Source organism: Stomoxys calcitrans, chromosome 5 (assembly GCF_963082655.1).
Source record: "Stomoxys calcitrans chromosome 5, idStoCalc2.1, whole genome shotgun sequence".
Lineage (NCBI taxonomy): Eukaryota > Metazoa > Arthropoda > Insecta > Diptera > Muscidae > Stomoxys > Stomoxys calcitrans.
The window spans coordinates 3,911,468-3,932,378 of NC_081556.1; the positions used below are offsets into that span (position 1 = coordinate 3,911,468).

The 20,911-nt window shown below is 34.8% G+C and overlaps 1 protein-coding gene and 1 long non-coding RNA gene across 2 annotated transcripts in view; one reads left to right on the forward strand and one right to left on the reverse strand.

Moving 5' to 3' along the window:
* The window catches only part of LOC131998127 (uncharacterized), a 49,349-nt gene that overhangs the window by 2,323 nt on the left and 26,115 nt on the right, over nucleotides 1-20,911 (reverse strand). The window lies entirely within an intron of this gene.
* LOC106096305 (protein kinase C, eye isozyme) lies at nucleotides 433-6,658 on the forward strand. Its single transcript, XM_013263988.2, has 13 exons — nucleotides 433-797; nucleotides 904-935; nucleotides 1,009-1,203; nucleotides 1,340-1,468; nucleotides 1,539-1,695; nucleotides 1,766-1,883; nucleotides 1,943-2,053; nucleotides 4,846-5,148; nucleotides 5,215-5,306; nucleotides 5,374-5,575; nucleotides 5,641-5,829; nucleotides 6,164-6,304; nucleotides 6,382-6,658. The coding sequence occupies exons 1-13, from the start codon at nucleotides 559-561 to the stop codon at nucleotides 6,532-6,534; spliced, it is 2,061 nt and encodes a 686-aa protein (XP_013119442.2). The 5' UTR covers nucleotides 433-558; the 3' UTR covers nucleotides 6,535-6,658.

Sequence of the window (20,911 nt, forward strand, 5' to 3'; positions counted from 1 at the left end):
GCAACTAGTCGTGGGGAAAACCAAGTAACCGTTAAGTGTGCCATTTTTCACACGTCCCAGTTTACAATAATTAAAAAAAAAAAAACACATTTTTGCTAGAAAATAACTTTCGCAGTGTTTTCTATGAACAAGACATTAAATGTGGATTGCCACGTGTTGTTTGGTGGTGGTGGTGGTTGGCACATGTTGCTGAACTTATAAAAATATCCATGCATTGACCCCAACAGCCAAGTCAAACAATTATTTTGATCCCTATTTAGCAAAACAAATACAAAGGTAACAAAAATAAAGCGTCAAATCAATAATAAAACTTTACAGCTACCAAAGGTAACCACATTCATTAGCTAGCTGCTCGCTCTGCCTGTTGCAGCAGCACTGCAACACTTTTAAGGTTTCCCAAATAGGCCTGTTTCTGGGGTGGTTTGTAAAATTTAAAACAGTCACCATTGGCCATAGCAAGAGGCCAGTCAATACCAATTCTTCCCCAAGTGAAACATAATTCATTTGTTTTACTTTTTTCTGTGCCGAACAAAGGATAATTGAAAAAAGGATAACAATATGGCCGCTGCAGCTGCTCCAGCAGCAGCTGCTGCCCCTGCTGCGGCTGCACCAGCTGCTGCTGCAAATAAGGATCTGGTGAAAATCACTGGAGAGGGAGCGTTTACAAATTATATGAAAAATCGTTTACGACGCGGTGGCATGAAACGCAAGGCCTTGGAGATTGTAAATGGCCATAAATTTGCTGTAAGATTTTTTAAGCAACCCACCTACTGTGGCCACTGCAAGGACTTTATATGGTAAGAAGAAGAAGAAAAGAACCCTAAAAATTGCAAATCTTATGCAAGTTTTGATGATTATAATTAAATTAATTCTGGCTACCTTGTGGGCTTACGTGACTTATAGGGGCTTTGGCAAACAGGGTTATCAATGCGAAGGTGGGCTTAGCCTTGAATTTTAAAATAATTTTTTCTGCATAATATTTTTATGTATTTTTTTTATTATATGTAGATTGCCGTTTTAACATCCATCAAAAGTGCTGTAAATTTGTGGTTTTCAAATGTCCTGGCACCGAAACGGACATTGATGGCGATTGTGCCAAAGTCAAACACATTTGGGTATCGACCACCTATTCGGCCCCCACATTTTGTGATGATTGCGGTCTGCTGTTGCCCGGTGTGGCCCATCAGGGAGTCAAATGTGATAGTAAGTAAAGGAAGAATTTAAAAATTATGGCATATTTATTCAAATTTATACCCTACACCATGTGAGGGGAGTTTATAGGTTTCGGCCCTGGGCAACTTAAGGAGCTTTTACTTGTAATAAAAATTCTGCCTTTCAGATTGCAATTTGAATGTCCATCACTTTTGCAAAGAAAAAGTGCCGCCTCTATGTGGTGCAGATATTTCTGAAATTCGTGGCAAATTGCTTTTGTATGTGGAATTAAAGGGAAATACTTTGAAAGTTGACAGTGAGTTGATATATTTTAAAAAAACAAACAGCAATTTGTATAAAACATAAAAATACCTCTCTCTTCTCAGTTAAGGAAGCCGCCAACTTGATTCCCATGGATACCAATGGCTTGAGCGATCCCTACATTGCCATTCAAATACATCCGGATCGCAGTGGTAAAACCAAGAAGAAGACCAAAACCATTCAAAAGAATTTAAATCCGGTCTACAATGAGTCCTTTACTTTGTAAATTTTTTAAATGCCAAGTAGTGTGGACCTAAAAAATCAAATATTTCCTCTTAAAACCCCATTTCAGTGAATTGGCTCCACAAGATCGTGAAAAACGTTTGCTGGTGGAAGTTTGGGATTGGGATCGTACTTCCCGTAATGACTTTATGGGCTCATTTTCCTTTAGCATGGACGAAATCAAAAATGTAAAATATTTTAAAAATTCCTAAATTTCCAAAAAAAACTTATATTAGGATGATTTTAGGAACCCATTGATGGCTGGTACAAGTTTCTGTCCCAAGTGGAGGGTGAACATTACAACATACCAGTCTGTGATGCCGTCAATGACATGGCTCGTCTAAGGGATGAAGTTAAGGTGAGTTTTTTTTTTTTTTCTAGGACAGAGTGAAGAAGTCAAATCCGGGAATCCGGTTATATGGGGGCTATATCAGTTTATAGAACGACTCGGATCATATTTGGTATGGTTATTGAAAGTCATAATACAAGTCTTTGTTCCAAATTTCAGAAAAATCGGATACAAATTGAAACTTCTAGGGGCTTAAGAAGTAAAATCCGGGGATCGGCTTATATGGGGGCTAGATCCGTTTATGGACCGATTCGGATCATACTTGGCATGGATGTTGGAAGTCATAGTCCAAGTCTATATGCCAAATTTCAGCCAAATGGGATGAAAATTAAGGCTTATAGGGGCTCAAGAAGTCAACTCCGGGAATCGGGTTATATGGGGGCTATATCAGCTTATAGACCGATTCGGATCATACTTGGCATGGTTGTTGAAAGTCATAACACAAATCTTTGTTCCAAACTTCAGCCAAATTCGCCGAACATTGATGCTTCTAAGGGCTCAAGAAGTCAAATCCGGAGATCGGTTTATATGGGGGCTATATCCAAATCTAAAACGATATGGCCCATTTGCAATCTCCAATGTCCTACATCAATAAGAAGTACCTGTGCGAAATTTCAAGCGGCTAGTTTAACGCGTTCGACCGCTATAGTAATTTCGACAGACGGACGGACGGACATGGCTAGATAGACTCAGAATGTCGAGAGGATCCAGAATATATATACTCTATGGGGTCGCAGATCAATATTTCGAGGTGTTACAAATGGAATGGCTAGACCCCCCTCCTATGGTGGTGGGTTTAATGATCTAAATGCTACACCTAATGCCTTTGGACAATGTGGCTAAACAAATTGCACTGCTGAGAGGCTAAGCAAGTTTTATATCTGGTCATGTGTCGGCTACGGACACTATGTCATTCTTGATACAATGCCCCATGTTCCGGGAAGTGTTGATTACACATTGCCTGAGCCGCTTTTTGATAAAAAGTACTGTACCAATATTCCTGACAGAACCGATTGGAACTACAATGTCCCTGATAACAGAATTATCATAAACTAGACGACTAGGTGGGCTTTGGGGTGTAGTCTGAAGAACTAGGACTAGGGTATCAACCGGAGATCCTTTTAACTAAAGAAGTGGTGGAATGGTTAAGATATAATGCCATAATAACGATTGGCATAAATATTTGTGGAACATATTTCTGAACACAAAAACCGCCCTCGAATGTCGCAGATCTATCAACGAGATGGCTGAACAGTTCAGAAATCACCTGTTCTGGATGCAGGGCCACAGAGATATCCCAGTAAATTGTAAAGCGGACGAGCTTGCGAGACTAGGAACTACCCTACACATTCTAGGGAAATTGAAATCTGTGGGTTTGCCTCTAGGGACATGTAAGCTACGATTTTCAGGACCAGGCATGAAGCACAAGGAATGATAGATGGTCACAAAGAGCGGGCTGTGAGCATTCTAAAACTATGTGGCCTAATCTAGACTTGAAGAGGTGGCTAAACAGACGTCTCAGTCATTGTTTCCGCCATGACAGTTCACTGTCGAATCGGAAAACATGTTGACAGACTGAAGATTGCCAGCAACGACTTTTACAGAAGCTGTGAGGACATCGAAGAAGAAGAGATTATAGAACATCTTCTGTGTGTGTGTTCCGTAATAGCAGTCAGAAGGAGTTCCACTTTAGGTTCTCTTTTTTTTGAAACTCTGTCTGATTTAGCGGATGTGAACATTCGCAAGCTGTTGGGATTTTGAAAGCGATCTGGATGGTTCAGCGGTAGGAACTATTGGGTTGCCCAAAAAGTAATTGCGGATTTTTTAAAAGAAAGTAAATGCATTTTTAATAAAACTTAGAATGAACTTTAATCAAATATACTTTTTTTACACTTTTTTCTAAAGCAAGCTAAAAGTAACAACTGATAACTGACAGAAGAAAGAATGCAATTACAGAGTCACAAGCTGTGAAAAAATTTGTCAACGCTGACTATATGAAAAATCCGCAATTACTTTTTGGGCAACCCAATAGAAGGCATATTCCATCTTCTGTTCTTGTGGTATCACAATGAACGAAAACATCTAAGTGAGTCTAATGACAGACTGCCACTTAAACCTAACCTAACCTAATCTTTCCCCGAAACTTCCATCTTTAGCGGTTTTCACACGGCATATTTTTTTCAATTTTTCCCACTGTGTGTAGTCGCCAGCATAAGAAGGGGACAACCACCGCTAAAAAATTATTCCTGATAATTTAATTTGTGTACAGGTCGCAATTTTCTTTCGATCGTCTTCGAATTTGGTACGGGCAAGTTTTTCAGCCTAGAGAAATTGGAAAAAATCGTTTCAGATTTGGATATAGCTCCCATATATATGTTCGTCCGATTTGCAGGAATAATGCAATAAAATTCCCATTTATCAACCGATTCTATTGAAATTTGGAAGGAAGGATTTTCACTTGGTTCTCAACATTACTGATGAATTTGAGAGAAATCGGTCCAGATTTAGATATAGCTCTCGTATATATATCGGCCGATTTTCACTCCTAGAGCCACTGCAAGCGCATTTATTGACCAATCTTTCCATATATCGCCCGATTTTCGTTCGTTGTCGGAGCCGACTTTATAATACCCTACACCTTTGCCTTACCTAACTGGTTTTTTAATAAAAAGGCATCAAACGCTGCTGGAAATTCATAGAGTTTCCAGAAATTTCACTCCCAAGGAGTTATATGTATCCCTTCAAAAAAGTCAAACTTATTTCTATCTTTTAAACCTTTACCTTTCATTTCGATTTGTTAGCAAACCAGGCCAGCAAACAAGCGTCGCATGGACAATAAGGATATGCCACACAACATGAGCAAACGGGACATGATTAGGGCAGCTGACTTTAATTTCATCAAGGTGCTAGGCAAAGGATCATTTGGTAAGATCCTGTTGGCAGAGCGTCGTGGTACCGATGAACTCTATGCTGTTAAGGTGCTACGCAAGGATATTATCATACAATCCGATGATATGGAATTGCCCATGACAGAGAAGTATATTTTGGCTTTGTCCGGAAAGTCACCCTTTTTGGTATCTCTGCACTCATGTTTCCAAACTATGGTGAGTTTTTTTGGTAAAGCAATTGAGGTAATTAATTGGAGCAATTCTTCTTACATATCATTACAGGATCGCTTGTTCTTCGTTTTGGAATATGCCAAGGGTGGTGATCTATTGTTTCAAATTCAGAAATATGGCCGTTTCAAGGAATCGGTGGCCATGTATGTTTTTTTTATTATGGATGTAAATTTTATTTTGCATTATGTTTTTTTTTATTTTCTTTAACAGTTTTTATGCTGTCGAAGTGGCTTTGGCCTTGTTTTTCTTGCACGAGCATAAAATCATTTATCGTGATTTAAAGCTCGATAATATATTATTGGATCTCGATGGTCATATCAAATTAACCGATTTTGGCTTGTCCAAAGACAATGTGGGTGAGAATGACACCGCCCGTACTTATTGCGGTACTAGCTCTTATTTAGCACCAGAGGTAGGCCTCTTTGTTTTAGACTCTTACACATAGATGACTTGATTTTTTTTTTGCTTCCTTTACAGATTCTGTCGTATGAACCCTATAACCATACAGTCGATTGGTGGTCCTATGGTGTACTTTTGTATGAAATGATGGCTGGCCAACAGCCGTTTGAGGGAGAGGATGATGCCACCATGTTTAAGAATATCAAGGAAAAAAAGGCTGTATTTCCCAAACATTTCTCTCAAGAATCTATGGATGTCATAACCAGCGTAAGTGGCAAAAATAGATATCCAACTAACGGTTTATGATTTCGCAAAACAAATACCATATATCAACTGAGCCTAACCTTATACTTTAACGTAATGGGGAAACTAACATTATGGTATAATATACATTATTCCCAAGCCTATGTGGGCTTTTCTTCTTGTGTATCCATCACTTTTTGAAAGATGGGATATTGTACACCGCTCTTTTAAGTACAAGGAAATGTAATTACATCCAGCATTTAATCAAAGATCTCAAATCACCGAGAAGTTTTCGTTAGCTAAAATCTTAGGCAAAACTCGAAAATATGAAAAAAAAAAATTTTGTTTTTCTTTTCAGTTTTTGGCCAAAAAGCCTAACAATCGATTGGGAGCTGGTCGCTTTGCTCGCAACGAAATACAAACTCATCCTTTCTATAACATTGTCGATTGGGATTCCGCAGCTGAGAAAGGCATGGAGCCACCCATCATACCATTGATTGTAAGCCTTTGTATTGTTTATGTTGCTTAAATAGTTCTCAGATTTTGTTATAACTAAAATTTAATTAATTTTTTTAGAAACATCGCAAGGATATTTCCAATTTCGATAAAACATTTACGGAAGAAAAAACCGATTTGACACCAACCGATAAATTGTTTATGATGAATTTGGATCAAGGCGATTTTATTGGTTTCTCTTATATGAATCCTGAATTTATAACAATGGTCTAAAAAAATCTAATATAAAGACCACAGGCACTCCTTATTGTATCTGCACCCAGCTCTGGTCAGTTCTTTAGAGTTCAACAAATTTCAAAATATTTATTCAAATAAAGCTATCAAAAACTACCTAAAATTAAGAGTTTTACTATGGCACTTTGTGTTAGCTTAAAACTTAAAAACAGCTTTTTGGTTGATAGTTCAGTACATCACCAGGAAAACCACTTTCCACATTTTTCATATGGGTTTCAATCTGTGGTAGAGCTTTTCGAGAGAGTGTTACAGGAAGGAGACAGAGAGAGAGAGGACTGTTAAGCGTAACGGGGACATTTGTAATAACAATATTGACTCTGTTGTTTAGCAGGTTAAAAGCTTTGGAAAAGTTTTTCCGCTGGGAACTTAAATCGCCTACATTTTATTTGTTTCGTTTGAGTGCTTGGCTTCGGTTATTACTTTGCAAGAGGTTGGCAAATCAAGTGACAGAAATTACCGTTATTTTGAAACTCTTATATAATTTCTAGCTCTATATAATTTGTGCGCCACCGTAGCACAGAGGTTAGCATGTCCGCCTATGACGCTGAACGCCTGGCATCGAATACTGGCGAGACACTCAGAAAAAATTTTCAGCGCTGGTTTTCCCCTCCTAATGCTGGCAACATTTGTGAGGTACTATGCCATGTAAAACTTCTCTCCAAAGAGGTGTCGCACTGCGGCACGCCGTTCGGACTCGGCTATAAAACGGAGGCCCCTTATCATTGAGCTTAAACTTGAATCGGACTGCACTCATTGATATGTGAGAAGTTTGCCCCTGTTCCTTAGTGGAATGTTCATGGGCAAAATTTGCAATTTGCAATTTTACCACATCAACAACCAAAGGTGACGGTTTGTATTATGGTATTAGGGTGGGTACATTTGTAGCGTTGCACAAAATCGAAAAAATATGTTGTATGAGAACGGATAGAGATATCTCTTTGATTGGAATTAGAGCTGAGGTTTTAGCCAGATCATGTGCAAAATTTCAAGGCACTAAGAGGTGCGAACGCCTCTTGGCAGGCTCCTAAATTTGATCACCTTGGCATTTCTAAAAATTGTTCGGGCTGTCAAATCTTCATTTGTGGTCCAATTTTCAAAATTTCTTCTTTTGTTGGATAGTGTTCAAAATTCCCTACAAACAATGATAAATTACTCAATAAAAGGCTCTCTATAGCAAAGCAAAGGGATGATGGGTAATAAGGCCAAATCGGATGCAAATTGAGGCTTCCAAGCGCTTAAGAAGTCAAATCGGGAAATCGGTTTATATGGGAGCTATATCAGGTTATAGACCAATTTGGACCGTACTTGGCACAGTTGTTCGAAGTCACAACAAAACATCATATGCATAATTTCAGCCAAAACGGACAAAAATTGTGGCCTCCATGGGTTCAAGAAGTCAAATCGGGAGGTCTATTTATATGGGAGCTATATCAGCTCAAGAAGTCAAATCGAGAGATCGGTTTATATGGGAGCTATATCCAAATCTGAACCGATATGACCCGTTTGCAATCCCTAACTGCCTACATCAATATAAAGTATTTGTGCAAATTTTCAAGCGGCTAGCTCTACGCGTTCGACCGCTATTGTGATTTCGACAGACGGACGGACGGCCATGGCTAGTTCGAATCAGAATGTCGAGACGATCAAGAATATATGTACTTTATGGGGTGCTAGATCAATATTTCGAGATGTTACCAACGGAATGACTAGAGTACTATACCCCCAACCTATGGTGGTGGGTATAAAAATACAACTACTACTACAAAATTTCCGATTAAAGTTTAAGCTCAATGATAAGGGGCCTCCTTTTTTATGCCGAGTGCGAACCGTATGCCGCATAGCGACACCACTTTATAGGGAAGTTCTAACATGGCAAGATACCTTACAAATGTAGCCAGTAATAGTAAGGGGATAACCACCACTATTTCTTAGACCAATCTTTTTTTTATTGCCCATTTAATATGGGTTAAAAAGAAGACGAAGGGTCCCCATATTTTGCGGTACATTACGTTATCATATTTTGCGAACCTATTTATAAGAATTTTTGTTCGGAGGTCTTTGGGAATATGGGGCACTTCTTTTTTTTTAGGACGGAAAACAAGTGAGCACCAAATTTTAAGACGATCGGAGGAAAACTGCGAACTGTACTTTGTACACAAATTAACATGGACAGACGGACAGACAGACAGACAGGTACTGGGTATTATAACTTAACCTTATGTAGCCCCCATGTAAACCGGTCTCACTATTATCCTTGTTCGGTTATTATGCCCTAAAACTTAATTTATTTTGTATACATTTTTAGCAGAATCCATGTTGGTGGGTTCCCAGAATTCGGTCCGGCCGAACTTAGCGCGCTTTTACTTGTTAGTTTTTAAAGACACTTTTTTCTGTAAAATTCAAAAAGTAATGCTAAGATATCTCTACACGTTTTTTTCTTAGAATTTTTTCACCATGAAAATCGGACTGCAATTGAGGATGCGGCATTATTCGAAATGCCTGCCAAGAGGCGCCCGGACCACCGATCTCGATTACATCTCAGCTTCAACCATTCACAATTTCAAATATATATATGTACCCGTTCTCACACAGCATATTTTTTACTAGCGTTTTTCGATCCACTGTTTGCGTACTAGGGGCTCAAGGTGTATAATCGGAAGATCGATTTATATGAGAGCTATGTTAGGTTATGGACCAATTTGAACCATTCCTGGCGTGGATATTGGCGGTCATAGGGGAAGTCTGTGTGCAACATTTTAGCCAATTCGGATAATCACCGCGACCTGTAGGAGCTCAAGTGGTGAACACGAAAATCGGTTTATATGAGAGCTATTTCTAATTATTTACTTATTTTCCTTTTAATGGCAAATTACTGTTGCATATTTGGAGTGAATGTTGGCGGTCATAGGAGAGGTTAGTATACAACATTTTAGCCAAATTGGGTAATAATTGCGCTCTGTAGGGGCTCAAGAAATCAACACGGAGGAGGTTAATTAAACGCCCATCGCCAAAAGTAGGCGTGACATAAAGCATATAGGCTCCAAATTTTGTCAGCGTCGTTTAGATGCCCGCACAATCGCTGTTGCAAAATTTTAGAGTCATAGCTGATACCTGGGATTTGTGGCCTCTTAAATCGGTTCTAGGGCCCATGGTCCACTGACTTGGAAATTTTCACCTCCACCCCAGACCATGACCCTAAAATAGTTCCTCAGGGATATTGTTTAAATTTTGTCTTTAGTGGCAATTCAATTAAAGTATTGTCTTTAGGAAAAATTTTGTTGTGATTTTGCCTGTAGAGAAAATGTTATTCAAAATAATAAAAAATAAGAAGGTATCCAAATTTATTCTCCTAGGAACGTTGTTTATAACACTACCATGGAAATATCTATGCAGACATATCAAAGTTGTCTAAGAGTTTAGTAGAGCATTGAAACTTTCTTCCTTACTACATAACTCTGGAAAACATTCATGTGTTTTTTAGTTAATATGCTCACACATACACATAACGAATTTGCTACCCTTTTAAAATGAAAAATTGTTTTCCACACTTCGTTGAAGAAATCTTTCATAATTTTAAATATTTAAAAGTTTTTTTTTTGAATTTTTACTGAGAGATGAAAATAAGGTTTTCGATACAGATTTGCTACGGTTACGCTGTTTTCTCCTTCGTTCTTAATACACAATAGATTTATGCACAAATAGCTTTTCACTTAACATAATACCTGAAATCCTTTATATTTTGCCAGGGGCATGCTACGGCGTTCGGCACCTACTCTATAGACGAGTGTATGTGTATTAAGTAAATATGACGAAACTGAATAGCTTGAATGGCTCCGTAGGGCCAGAATGAAAAACGTCAATGGATGGTTGAATATGAGCATCAAAGTCAGAAGGGGAAAGAACTCCTTGGCACAGCTCTTAATAAATTATGCATTTTAAGTACAAAGCTCAAATGCTCGCATGTATTATTTTCACTCTACACACACACACACGCTCACACATAAACCCATCATTCAAAATAAGAAAGTCCTAAGGAATAAAAAAACAGCTTCATATAAGTCTTAAAGGAAGAGGTGAAAAGAATGGAAAAAAAGAAGCAAAAATTGTAAGCTATTTTCAATTTATTCATTTTATTCGAAATTTACATAAATATCTCAGAATTGAATTCGACACCAGATTCAGTCGTGGAAATAGTGTTACACTGCAAGCTGAGACGTGATATGTATAAGACATTTGCCGTGAAGAATCCCATTTCCAAATAAAAAAAGGGAATCAGTATTATCGGACCTACTTTTGTTTTCAAAACAATGCTGATGTTACAATCAATTTGGATTTTTTCTTCTTTAGACGAAGCCATTATTGCTATCTCAAGGTGATTGTTGCTTCCATCAATGTAGACTTTTCTAATTCACTTTTACTTTGGGATTGATTCTTTGATAGACATCATCTAATGAGATCATAGATTGTGGGCTTAAAGATATCAAATACATTTGAGGGAAATTTTATTCATGACATTGGAAGACTATAAATGATTCAATTTAAATTTTTTATTGATAAGACTGGGTAGCATAAAACACAAATAGAAGAAAAACTAAGTGGATTATGAAAGTGGAGATAAAACTAAAAACCAAATTTTCATTGTTAGGAAACTAAAAAAGATAGAAGTGTGAACAGATATTTGTATTTACAGAAAATTTCATAGCGCTGTTATAGAAAATGTTATTGAAATTTGTGTTTTATTGTACAAACTTTTATTGAACATGTATTTAAAGAAAAATTTATTAAAAATTTGTCTTCGGCGAAAAGTTCGTTACGATTTTGAATTTGAAGAAATCTGCATAGAAATTCCATTTCTAATTCGAATGTAATTGAATTTTGGTCTTCAGAGCGCTGCGCCTTCTTTTACTTTATATGGAACAAAATTATCCTTTGAATATTAATTTTCGACAATTAAAGAGCGTTTAGTGAAATACCATGCTACGGAAATAGTATATATAAGTCGATTGACTATCAGAATAACAATATAAATGCCTTTATCTGAATCCCATATTATCTATATATGTGAATAAATTTTGTCTTTAGAGAAAATTTCATGGAAATTTTGTCTTTAGAGAAAATTTCATGGAAATTTTGTCTCTAGAGAAAATTTCACGGAAATTTTGTCTTTAGAGAAAATTTCATGGAAATTTTGTCTTTAGAGAAAATTTCATAGTAATTTTGTCTTTAGAGAAAATTTCATGTAAATTTTGTCTTTAGAGAAAATTTCATGGAAATTTTGTCTTTAGAGAAAATTTCATGGAAATTTTGTCTCTAGAGAAAATTTCACGGAAATTCTGTCTTTAGAGAAAATTTCATGGACATTTTGTCTTTAGAGAAAATTTCATGGAAATTTTGTCTTTAGAGAAAATTTCATGAAAATTTTGTCTTTAGAGAAAATTTAATGGAAATTTTGTCTTTAGAGAAAATTTCATGGAAATTTTGTCTTTAGAGAAAATTTCATGGAAATTTTGTCTTAAGAGAAAATTTCATGAAAATTTTGTCTTAAGAGAAAATTTCATGAAAATTTTGTCTTTAGAGAAAATTTCATGGAAATTTTGTCTTTAGAGAAAATTTCATGGAAATTTTGTCTTTAGAGAAAATTTCATGGAAATTTTGTTTTTAGAAAAAATTTCATGGAAATTTTGTTTTTAGAGAAAATTTCATGGAAATTTTGTCTCTAGAGAAAATTTCATGTAAATTTTGCCTTTAGAGAATATTTCATGGAAATTTTGTCTTTAGAGAATATTTCATGGAAATTTTGTCTTTAGAGAAAATTTCATGGAAATTTTGTCTTTAGAGAAAATTTCATGGAAATTTCGTCTTTAGAGAAAATTTCATGCAAATTTTGTCTTTAGAGAAAATTTCATGCAAATTTTGTCTTTAGAGAAAATTTCATGCAAATTTTGTCTTTAGAGAAAATTTCATGCAAATTTTGTCTTTAGAGAAAATTTCATGGAAATTTTGTCTTTAGGGAAAATTTCATGCAAATTTTGTCTTTAGAGAAAATTTCATGGAAATTTTGTCTTTAGAGAAAATTTCATGGAAATTTTGTTTTTAGAGAAAATTTCATGGAAATTTTGTCTTTAGAGAAAATTTCATGGAAATTTTGTCTTTAGAGAAAATTTCATGGAAATTTTGTCTTTAGAGAAAATTTCAAGGAAATTTTGTCTTTGGAGAAAATTTCATGAAAATTTGTCTTTGAGAAAATTTCATGGAAATTTTGTCTTTAGAGAAAATTTCATGGAAATTTTGTCTTTAGAGAAAATTTTATGGAAATTTTGTCTTTAGACAAAATGTTTTACTATGTAAGAAAATTTAATGGAATTTTTTCTTTAGAAAATGTTTTTGGTAATTTTGTCTTTAGAAAAATTTTATTGACATAGCCTTTAGAGAAATGATTATTAAATTTAACCTGTTTTATTTTTCTTCTATACTAAACTATTTTATGTACACAAGCGTATTAGAGTTAATTAAAATGATGATTGAAACCCTACCAAAGTTCTGGGAAACAGAAAAGCAGCAGTAATGGATTAATTAGAAGCAGCTCCTTCCCCAAAGAAGTGAATTGTCTCACAATATATGATGCTTTAACATATATTTAAGTACTCATTTAGAACACATCTTCTAGTCTAGCTAAAAATTCATAGAATTCCCAGCCGAAAACCAGAGGTTCGCTCATAATATGTTACCTTGTAAAATTGGCTACTTTAAATTTGGGAGGCATATGCAAAATCCTACAACTTTTAGCATGAAACCCAAATGTATGCCTATCAATGATACAATGGGGAGTTAAGCGGAAGTGAGATGCTGCTGGTAATGATGGCGAAGACTGATAGCTACTGCCTTAGTTTTCTTGTGATATCATAGTGATATCACAACAGAGCACGTTTCCAGAAAATTCCCATAAATTCCTTCTTTTGTATTCATTGCAAATATTTTCGCAAGTGAAAATTTACTCAAAAACAGTGTCTTTTCTGTGTTTGCCTTACCTCAAAACACACGCACGCCTTTTGTGTTGAGAACTCGTATAAAAACATTTGCCTACGTTTATATGCTCTGAGTTAACACGTCTGCTGTATGCAGCCCGTGAATTATTTGTGAATGTTACCAAGGATACACTTAGGTGAGTGTGCTCGAGTGTTGGTAGAAAGTGTAAGAGGTGTCAAGAGAGCGGAAAATAATAACTGTTGACTAAACCATACCATTTTTATCTTTAGGTATGCAGCCAGCATGATTAGCTACAGGGTCTGGTTGAATGGTAGCAAAGAAAAAATGTAGCATACTTTCTGGCAGCACAGACTCGTAAGGGGGAAAAAGTGAAAGTCTTTTATTTTAAATTTGAGTTACTCTTAACTTTTGTTATATTTAAATGCTTCCATTGTAACTGCTCAACAGTTTTAAGATTCACTATTTTTAAAGCAATTAAAAAAGAAACCCATTGCAAAAAATTCGATCATGATTTCTAGGGACTTCAAAACCTGTTCTACCTCTTTATACATTCTCATCACTTTAATCAAATGCTGTTATGGGAAAGAGCAATTCTGTCAACAAACTGTAGAAGCCATCAACCATGTCGCTAAAAAAGTGTAACCATTTTTGACATTTGTTGCTTCCTGTTGCACGAACGGGCATGGCACTTGCATTAAGCGGCAATTTTGTAAAAGTTAGCTGTGTTTGGCGCCGCGTGGGGATTTTCTGCACATTTTAACTGACACTTCCGTTTCCTTTCATGGAACACTTAAAGGAATGCCAAACAAAAAATGTAAAAAACAAGGCATAGGAAAGCAAGTGAGAAGAAAATTAAAAAACAAAAAACTAGTGAATGGCAAGACGGCAAACTTTTTTTCTTTTAAAGGGACAGTAATTAAAACTTGGGGCAGTGCTAAACAAGATACTTGAGTAGCAGAACAATGCATTGTAGCAAAATTTATATCAATTAAAATGAACAAAGTTTTTAATAACAAACAAAGATCTAAGATTTGCATATATAAACAAAATGTAGTTGAGCACAATACGATTTTGCAAGAAATAAAATTTTATTGTTCATATCCTTGAAAAATTAGTGCTTTAATTATGCTGCCAAACATTTTCGTATATTCCTTTTATACCACAGTTGCTAACTTAATTTTCGCAGCCGCCAGAGATGACTGTGTTTGCCATTTGTCATCGCTTCTTGCAATTATGTCCTTCATACACTTAAGACCATTTTGTGAAAATCTACCCAAGAGGAGTTTACAGACAATTTACATAACATTCAAGAGTTTAAAAATATGCGGGATCTAGAGGGACAGGCATACGCAAAGAGAACTTTGGGGTGGAAAGCACAAATTAGCAACATAGTGAACATTTAAAAAAAAAAAAAAAAATTAAAAAAAATAATTTTCCTCAAAAAAATATTTCAATAAAACTTCTCTGGAGAAAAAATTTAGAAGCAATTTACTCCCAAGGTAAAAAGTTAATTAATTTTCTCTAAACCCTACATTTTTAAATACAAAATTTCCACGATATCTCTCTTAAGACAAAATTTTTATGAAATTTACCTCAAAAGACAGCATTTTCATTTATATTTTTCTCAAAAGACAAAATTTTCTTAAAATTTACTCCAAACACAAAATGTTCACGAAATTTTCTAGTGAGACAAAATTTACATGAAATTTTCTCTACAGACAAAATATATGAAAACTTCTCTCAAAACCAAAATTTTTACTACCGACGAAATTTCCATGCAATGAAATGTTCTTTAAACACAAATTTTCAATTCAAATTTTCTCAAAAGACAAAATTTCTATGAAATTTTCTTTAAAGTCAAAATTTCCATGACATTTTTTAGATGAAATTTTTTCTAAAAACACAAAATTTTCATGAAATTATCTCTGTAAAACTTTACTTAAAGACAACATATCTATGCAATTTTCTCTAAAAACAAAATTTCCATTAAAATTTTTCTAAACACCAAACTTTTATGAAATTTTCTCTAGAAACAAAATTTCCACGATTTTTTCCTAAAGACAAAATTTTCACAATTATTCTTAAAACAACATCTCTATGAAATTTTTCATAAAGACAAAATTTCCATGAAATTTTTCATAAAGACAAAATTTCCATGAAATTTTTCATAAAGACAAAATTTCCATGAAATTTTTCATAAAGACAAAATTTGCATGAAATTTTTCATAAAGACAAAATTTCCATGATGTTTTCCCTAAAGACAAAGACCATGAAATTTTTCCTCTAAAGACCAAATTTCCATGAAATTTTCTCTAAAGCCAAATTTTCATGAATTTTCTCTAAAAACAAAATTTCTATGAAATTTTCTCTTCAGACAAAATTTCCTGTAAAGACATAATGTCCATGAAATTTTCTCTAATGACGACACTTACATGAAATTTTCTCTAAAAATAAAATTTAAGTGAAATTTTCTCTTAAGGCAAATTTTAAATGAAATTTTTCCGGAAGACAAAATATACATGATTTTCTTTAAATATTCTTTTCTTTGCCATAAAGGCAAAATGTCCATTAAATTTTATCTAGAGACAAAATCTCCATGAAATTTTCTCTAAAATAAAAATTCCATGAATTTTTCCCAAGAACGAAATTTCCATAAAATTTTTCTAAACACGTTAATTTCCATAAAATTTTCTGTAGAGACAAAATTTCCATGATTTTCTTTCGAAAAACAAAACATTCGTTAAAGTTTCTATTAAGACAAAATTGTCAAGAAATTTTCTCTTAAGATAAAAATTACATAAAATTTTCTTTTGAACGAAATTTCCATCAAATTTCTTCTGAAGCCAAAATTTTTATGAATTTTTGTTTAAAAGACAAAATTTTAATATAATTTTCTCTTAAACCAAAATTTCCATGAAATTTTTGTTAAACACCCAAATTTCTATAAACTTTGCTCTAGAGACAAAATTTTCATGATTCTTTTTTTTAACAAAATATTCGTTAAATTTTCTCTAAATACAAAAAAATCCATGGAATTTTTCCCAAAGACAAAATTTCAATAATTTTTTGGCATTTGAGATTTTTTCATATGGCAAAATTTCCATAAAGTTATCTCCAAAGGCAAAATCTTCAGAAAAATCTTAATAAAAACAAAAATCCCCTTTAAAAATGTTTTCGATCCACCCTTTTATTTTTATACTATCTGGAAGATACTATAAGTATCTCAAACAAAAAGTTTTTACTTTATATTTTTCTACAACAGTGGTTATGATGCGTGCTCCCCTGGTTATGGTGATGTATGCCATTTGGATAAATTTCGTTACAGTTTAAACTTTTGACGAAAAAAGAGAACATTTTTCTGAGCCATAAACCTTCATCCACAACCATCAACAAACAGCCTTCAATGGTTGCAACTGTAGCTGAAAGTAAGGGGTTAAAGTTTTAACACAGTTTGCATATGTTAACACAGATGACATGTGCCATTGACAATAGTTAAGAAACATTTAAACTTTTTCTGGCATAAGCGGGTGCGTGTCTTTTTTTTCATATCTTTATTGAAAAATCAAACAGATTTTTTTGTGGTACTAAAAAAGTCATATATTTGAAAAGGCATTTTTATGAATTAATATCCATTTTTATAAACTTTGGATCAATTTTTTTACTTTACTTTTTTATTGGAATCTCTCCCCGAACTTGACATAGCCACAAAAAGTCTCTGTCTTCTAAGGTTTATTGTTATCACTTATTGTTATTGTTATTGTAACAAAAAAAAAGAAAAAAATCCTACACACGCATTAATATACAATGGGTGTACAAGAACAAAGTAGATTACAGTCTTCTAAATGTAGTCACGCATACGAAAACACGGCCAAATAGCAGTTGACAATGTTAATGATATCTTGCAAGCGGCAAACGAGTGAGCAAACAGTTGGCCATATCAGCCAAACAACCAACCGCCAACCTTTCATCCACAAACAAGAGACCACACATCCATTGTGAACATGGGATTTGAGCGAACAAAAATTTTGATTAAAACGAAAAATACTCCAACAGCAGATTCATAACACAAGAAGCCAGAATAGGACACCGCATAACCACGTACCCACGCACTGCATGTGTGTCGAGGATGATTCGCAGTGACAAACACAGCAGACAGTGGTAGCATTATACATGGGTCACATCATCATCCTCATCATCTCATTCACAACCAAAGGGAACTAAAGTATATCACACTTAGAAAAAAGTTTATTGGAAATTAAACAAATTTGTATACACCCGTCTTGGAGAAGTGTTTTTCATCTCTAAAGGAGCTTAAAGAAAGTTCTTAGAAAAACAGGAATATTTTTTTAGGTACAAATGGATAAAAATTAAAATTAATACAATTTAATCGTAGCGCAGAAGTTAGCATGCCCGCCTATGATGCTGAACGCCTGGGTTTGAATCCTGGCGAGAACATCAGAAACATTTTTCAGCGTTGGTTATCACCTCCTAATGCTGGCGATATTTGTGAGGAACTATGCCAAGCTATAGATCGATTCAGACTATATAGGTCAGGTATGTTGAAGGACATGGGAGAAGCCGTTGTACAAAACTTCTGTCAAATCGGATGAGAATTGCGCCCACTAGAAGCTGAAGAAGTCAAGATCCCATACCGCTTTATATAGCAGCTATATCAGGTTATGTACCGATTTGGGCCATACTTAGCACAGTTATTGGAAGTCATAACAGAACACTTTATGAATTTTTTCAGCCAAATCGAATGAGAATTGCGCCCTCCAGCGACTCAAGAAGTCAAGACCCAAGATCGGTTTATATGGCAGCTATACCAGGTTATGAACCGATTTGAATCATACTTAGCACAGTTGTTGGCAGTCATAACAAAACGCCACGTGCAAAATTTTAGTCAAATCGGACGAGAATTGCGCCCTCTAGACGCTCAAGAAGTCAAGACCCAAAATCGGTTTATATAGCAGCTATATCAACACATGGACCGATATGGCCCCATTTACAATCCCAACCGACCTACACTAATGAAAAGTATTTGTGCAAAATTTCAAGCGCCTAGCTTTATTCCTTTGAAAGTTAGCATGCTTTCGACAGACAGACAGACGGACGGACGGACGGACGGACGGACGGACGGACGGACGGACGGACAGACGGATGGACTTGGCTAAATCGACTTAAAATGTCATGCCCCTGTTTATGGGCAAATTTGCAATTGCAATCGTTTTTTTTTTCTTATTACGCCCGCTCTTCGACTACCTTACTATATATTGACTATTTAGAGCATTTATATAAAAGTAATATTTTTTTGAGTTTTTTTTTTTTAATTTTCTGTTTTAATTCGAATTTTACGTTTCCAATTTCTATTTTATTTGCGCAAAATACACCTCGCTTCATTTGAATTTTATTCTGAGATTTATTGTTTTTTTCCAAAGTGTATCACCCAACATTGTCATCGTCATATTCATCAGCAACAAGCGAAATGCCAAAATAACGTTGGGAAACCATAGAAGCGTAGAGAATTATTTTATAAGCTTAAGTGTAAATTATTAAAAAAATGTCATACATATTTTGCATAAAATGAAATTAATTTTTTACAGCCATTAAATAAGAAAATGCCATGGATTCCACTTCCTCTTATCATCTGCATCTTCCAGGGAAGTAGAAATAATATTTTCCCATGCTCTGCGATTCTGACTGTTGCTGCTGTTGTCTTTTGAAATAAATTATCACTCAAAGACTTTTGTGGCATGCCAAAAAGGTATTGGAAAAACGTTATGCTACGTGTTTTCCATACATACACATACACATACACTCAAACATGCAAGTAAATAATTCATTGGTATGTCTACACACGCATAGGACACAAGTCTGTGACTTTCTACAATGTTTCAATGTGCTGCAAGAGTGTGTGAATTTTTTTAATTTCCCCACAAGTTACGACTGCTTTGCATAAATTATGGCAATCGTCTGTCAAGTTCAGGACATTTTCTCGGACTTTTTCCGTTTTATTGAGGGGATGGGGGGGGGGGGGATGAGAAAATATCTGTTTTAAGTTATATGAGGGTAAAGCATAAATTTGAATAATAGCTTTGGGAAATTTATTATTTCCATCATCGGAACATAGTTGACATGACATTTGAGTGCTAAGAATTGAAAAAGCATCTGTTTAATTAGAAATTGTTTCCGTTGAATATCTTAAACCATCAAAGGTTATGAAAACTTGAAAATTGGAATGGCAGGCACATTAAATAACAAAACTTTCTATAGAAATAAAAAAATTGTGTAGAAATCAGATTTAGACGAATTTGGTAGATTTTTTATAGAAATAAAATGTAGATCAAATTTTCTCTAAAAGTAAAATTTTGAATTTTTTTAGAAACAATCAAAATATGAAAAAATTTTCTGTAGAAATAAAAATTTTTTAAATTTTTTTTATAGAATTAAAATTTTTGAATTTTTTTTAGAATTTTAATTTTAAGGTTAATCTTAAAAAAAATCGAAAAAAAATTATGATGAAAATATGAATAACTAAATTACCCAAAAAATTAAAACTCTACAAAATTTTTTATAGAAACTTTTTTTTTTATCCAAGATACCTAAAAGATACATGATTTTAGACTCTTCTATCTAAACGGGATCACGCTGAAGCTGTCTGAGGAGACTAAATACCCAGGCCCAGTTGTCGATTTGAAACTCTCCTGGGAAGGAAAACTGCCAAAAGCTACTGTGTGGGATTTAATCAGATGGAAATAGGAAATTAGGCCAAAAGTTCTAACATTCTACAATATGTGGCACGTTTATGATGGAAGGCTGCAGACAAGATGACTCTTACCAGGGGGTTCGATAAGGTGTAAAGACTGGCCTACGTCGGAATCTTGGCAGCCTTGAGATCAATACCATAGGCATGCTTGAAATCGATGCTGAATATGCAGCTTACTGCGATCTATGTTCGGAATGCTCCGATAAGGTAGTTCGGCATGCTCAAAAAAAAAAAAGAAAAAAAAATAGGCAACATCTCCATCTTGGATACCATAGACAAAGAGAGTAGACTGCGAAAATTTTAGACTATCTAGCGCCGAGACCATTTCTAGATAGATCTTCTGGAAGATTGGAAGAAAAAAGCTGAGACTGCTGGATGAGTGTCTCAGCTTTTTTCTGAGACTGCTGGACGATTGTGGAGGCTACGGTAGCAAAGAGATTAGCAAGTCCTCCTATGACACTAAAGGGCTGACCATCAGAAAAAAAATTTCAGCGGTGGTTTTCCCCTCCCAATGCTGGCAATTTTTGTGAGGTACTATGCCATGTAAAAACTTCTCCCCAAAGAGGTGTCGCACTGCGGCATGCCGTTCGGACTCGGCTATAA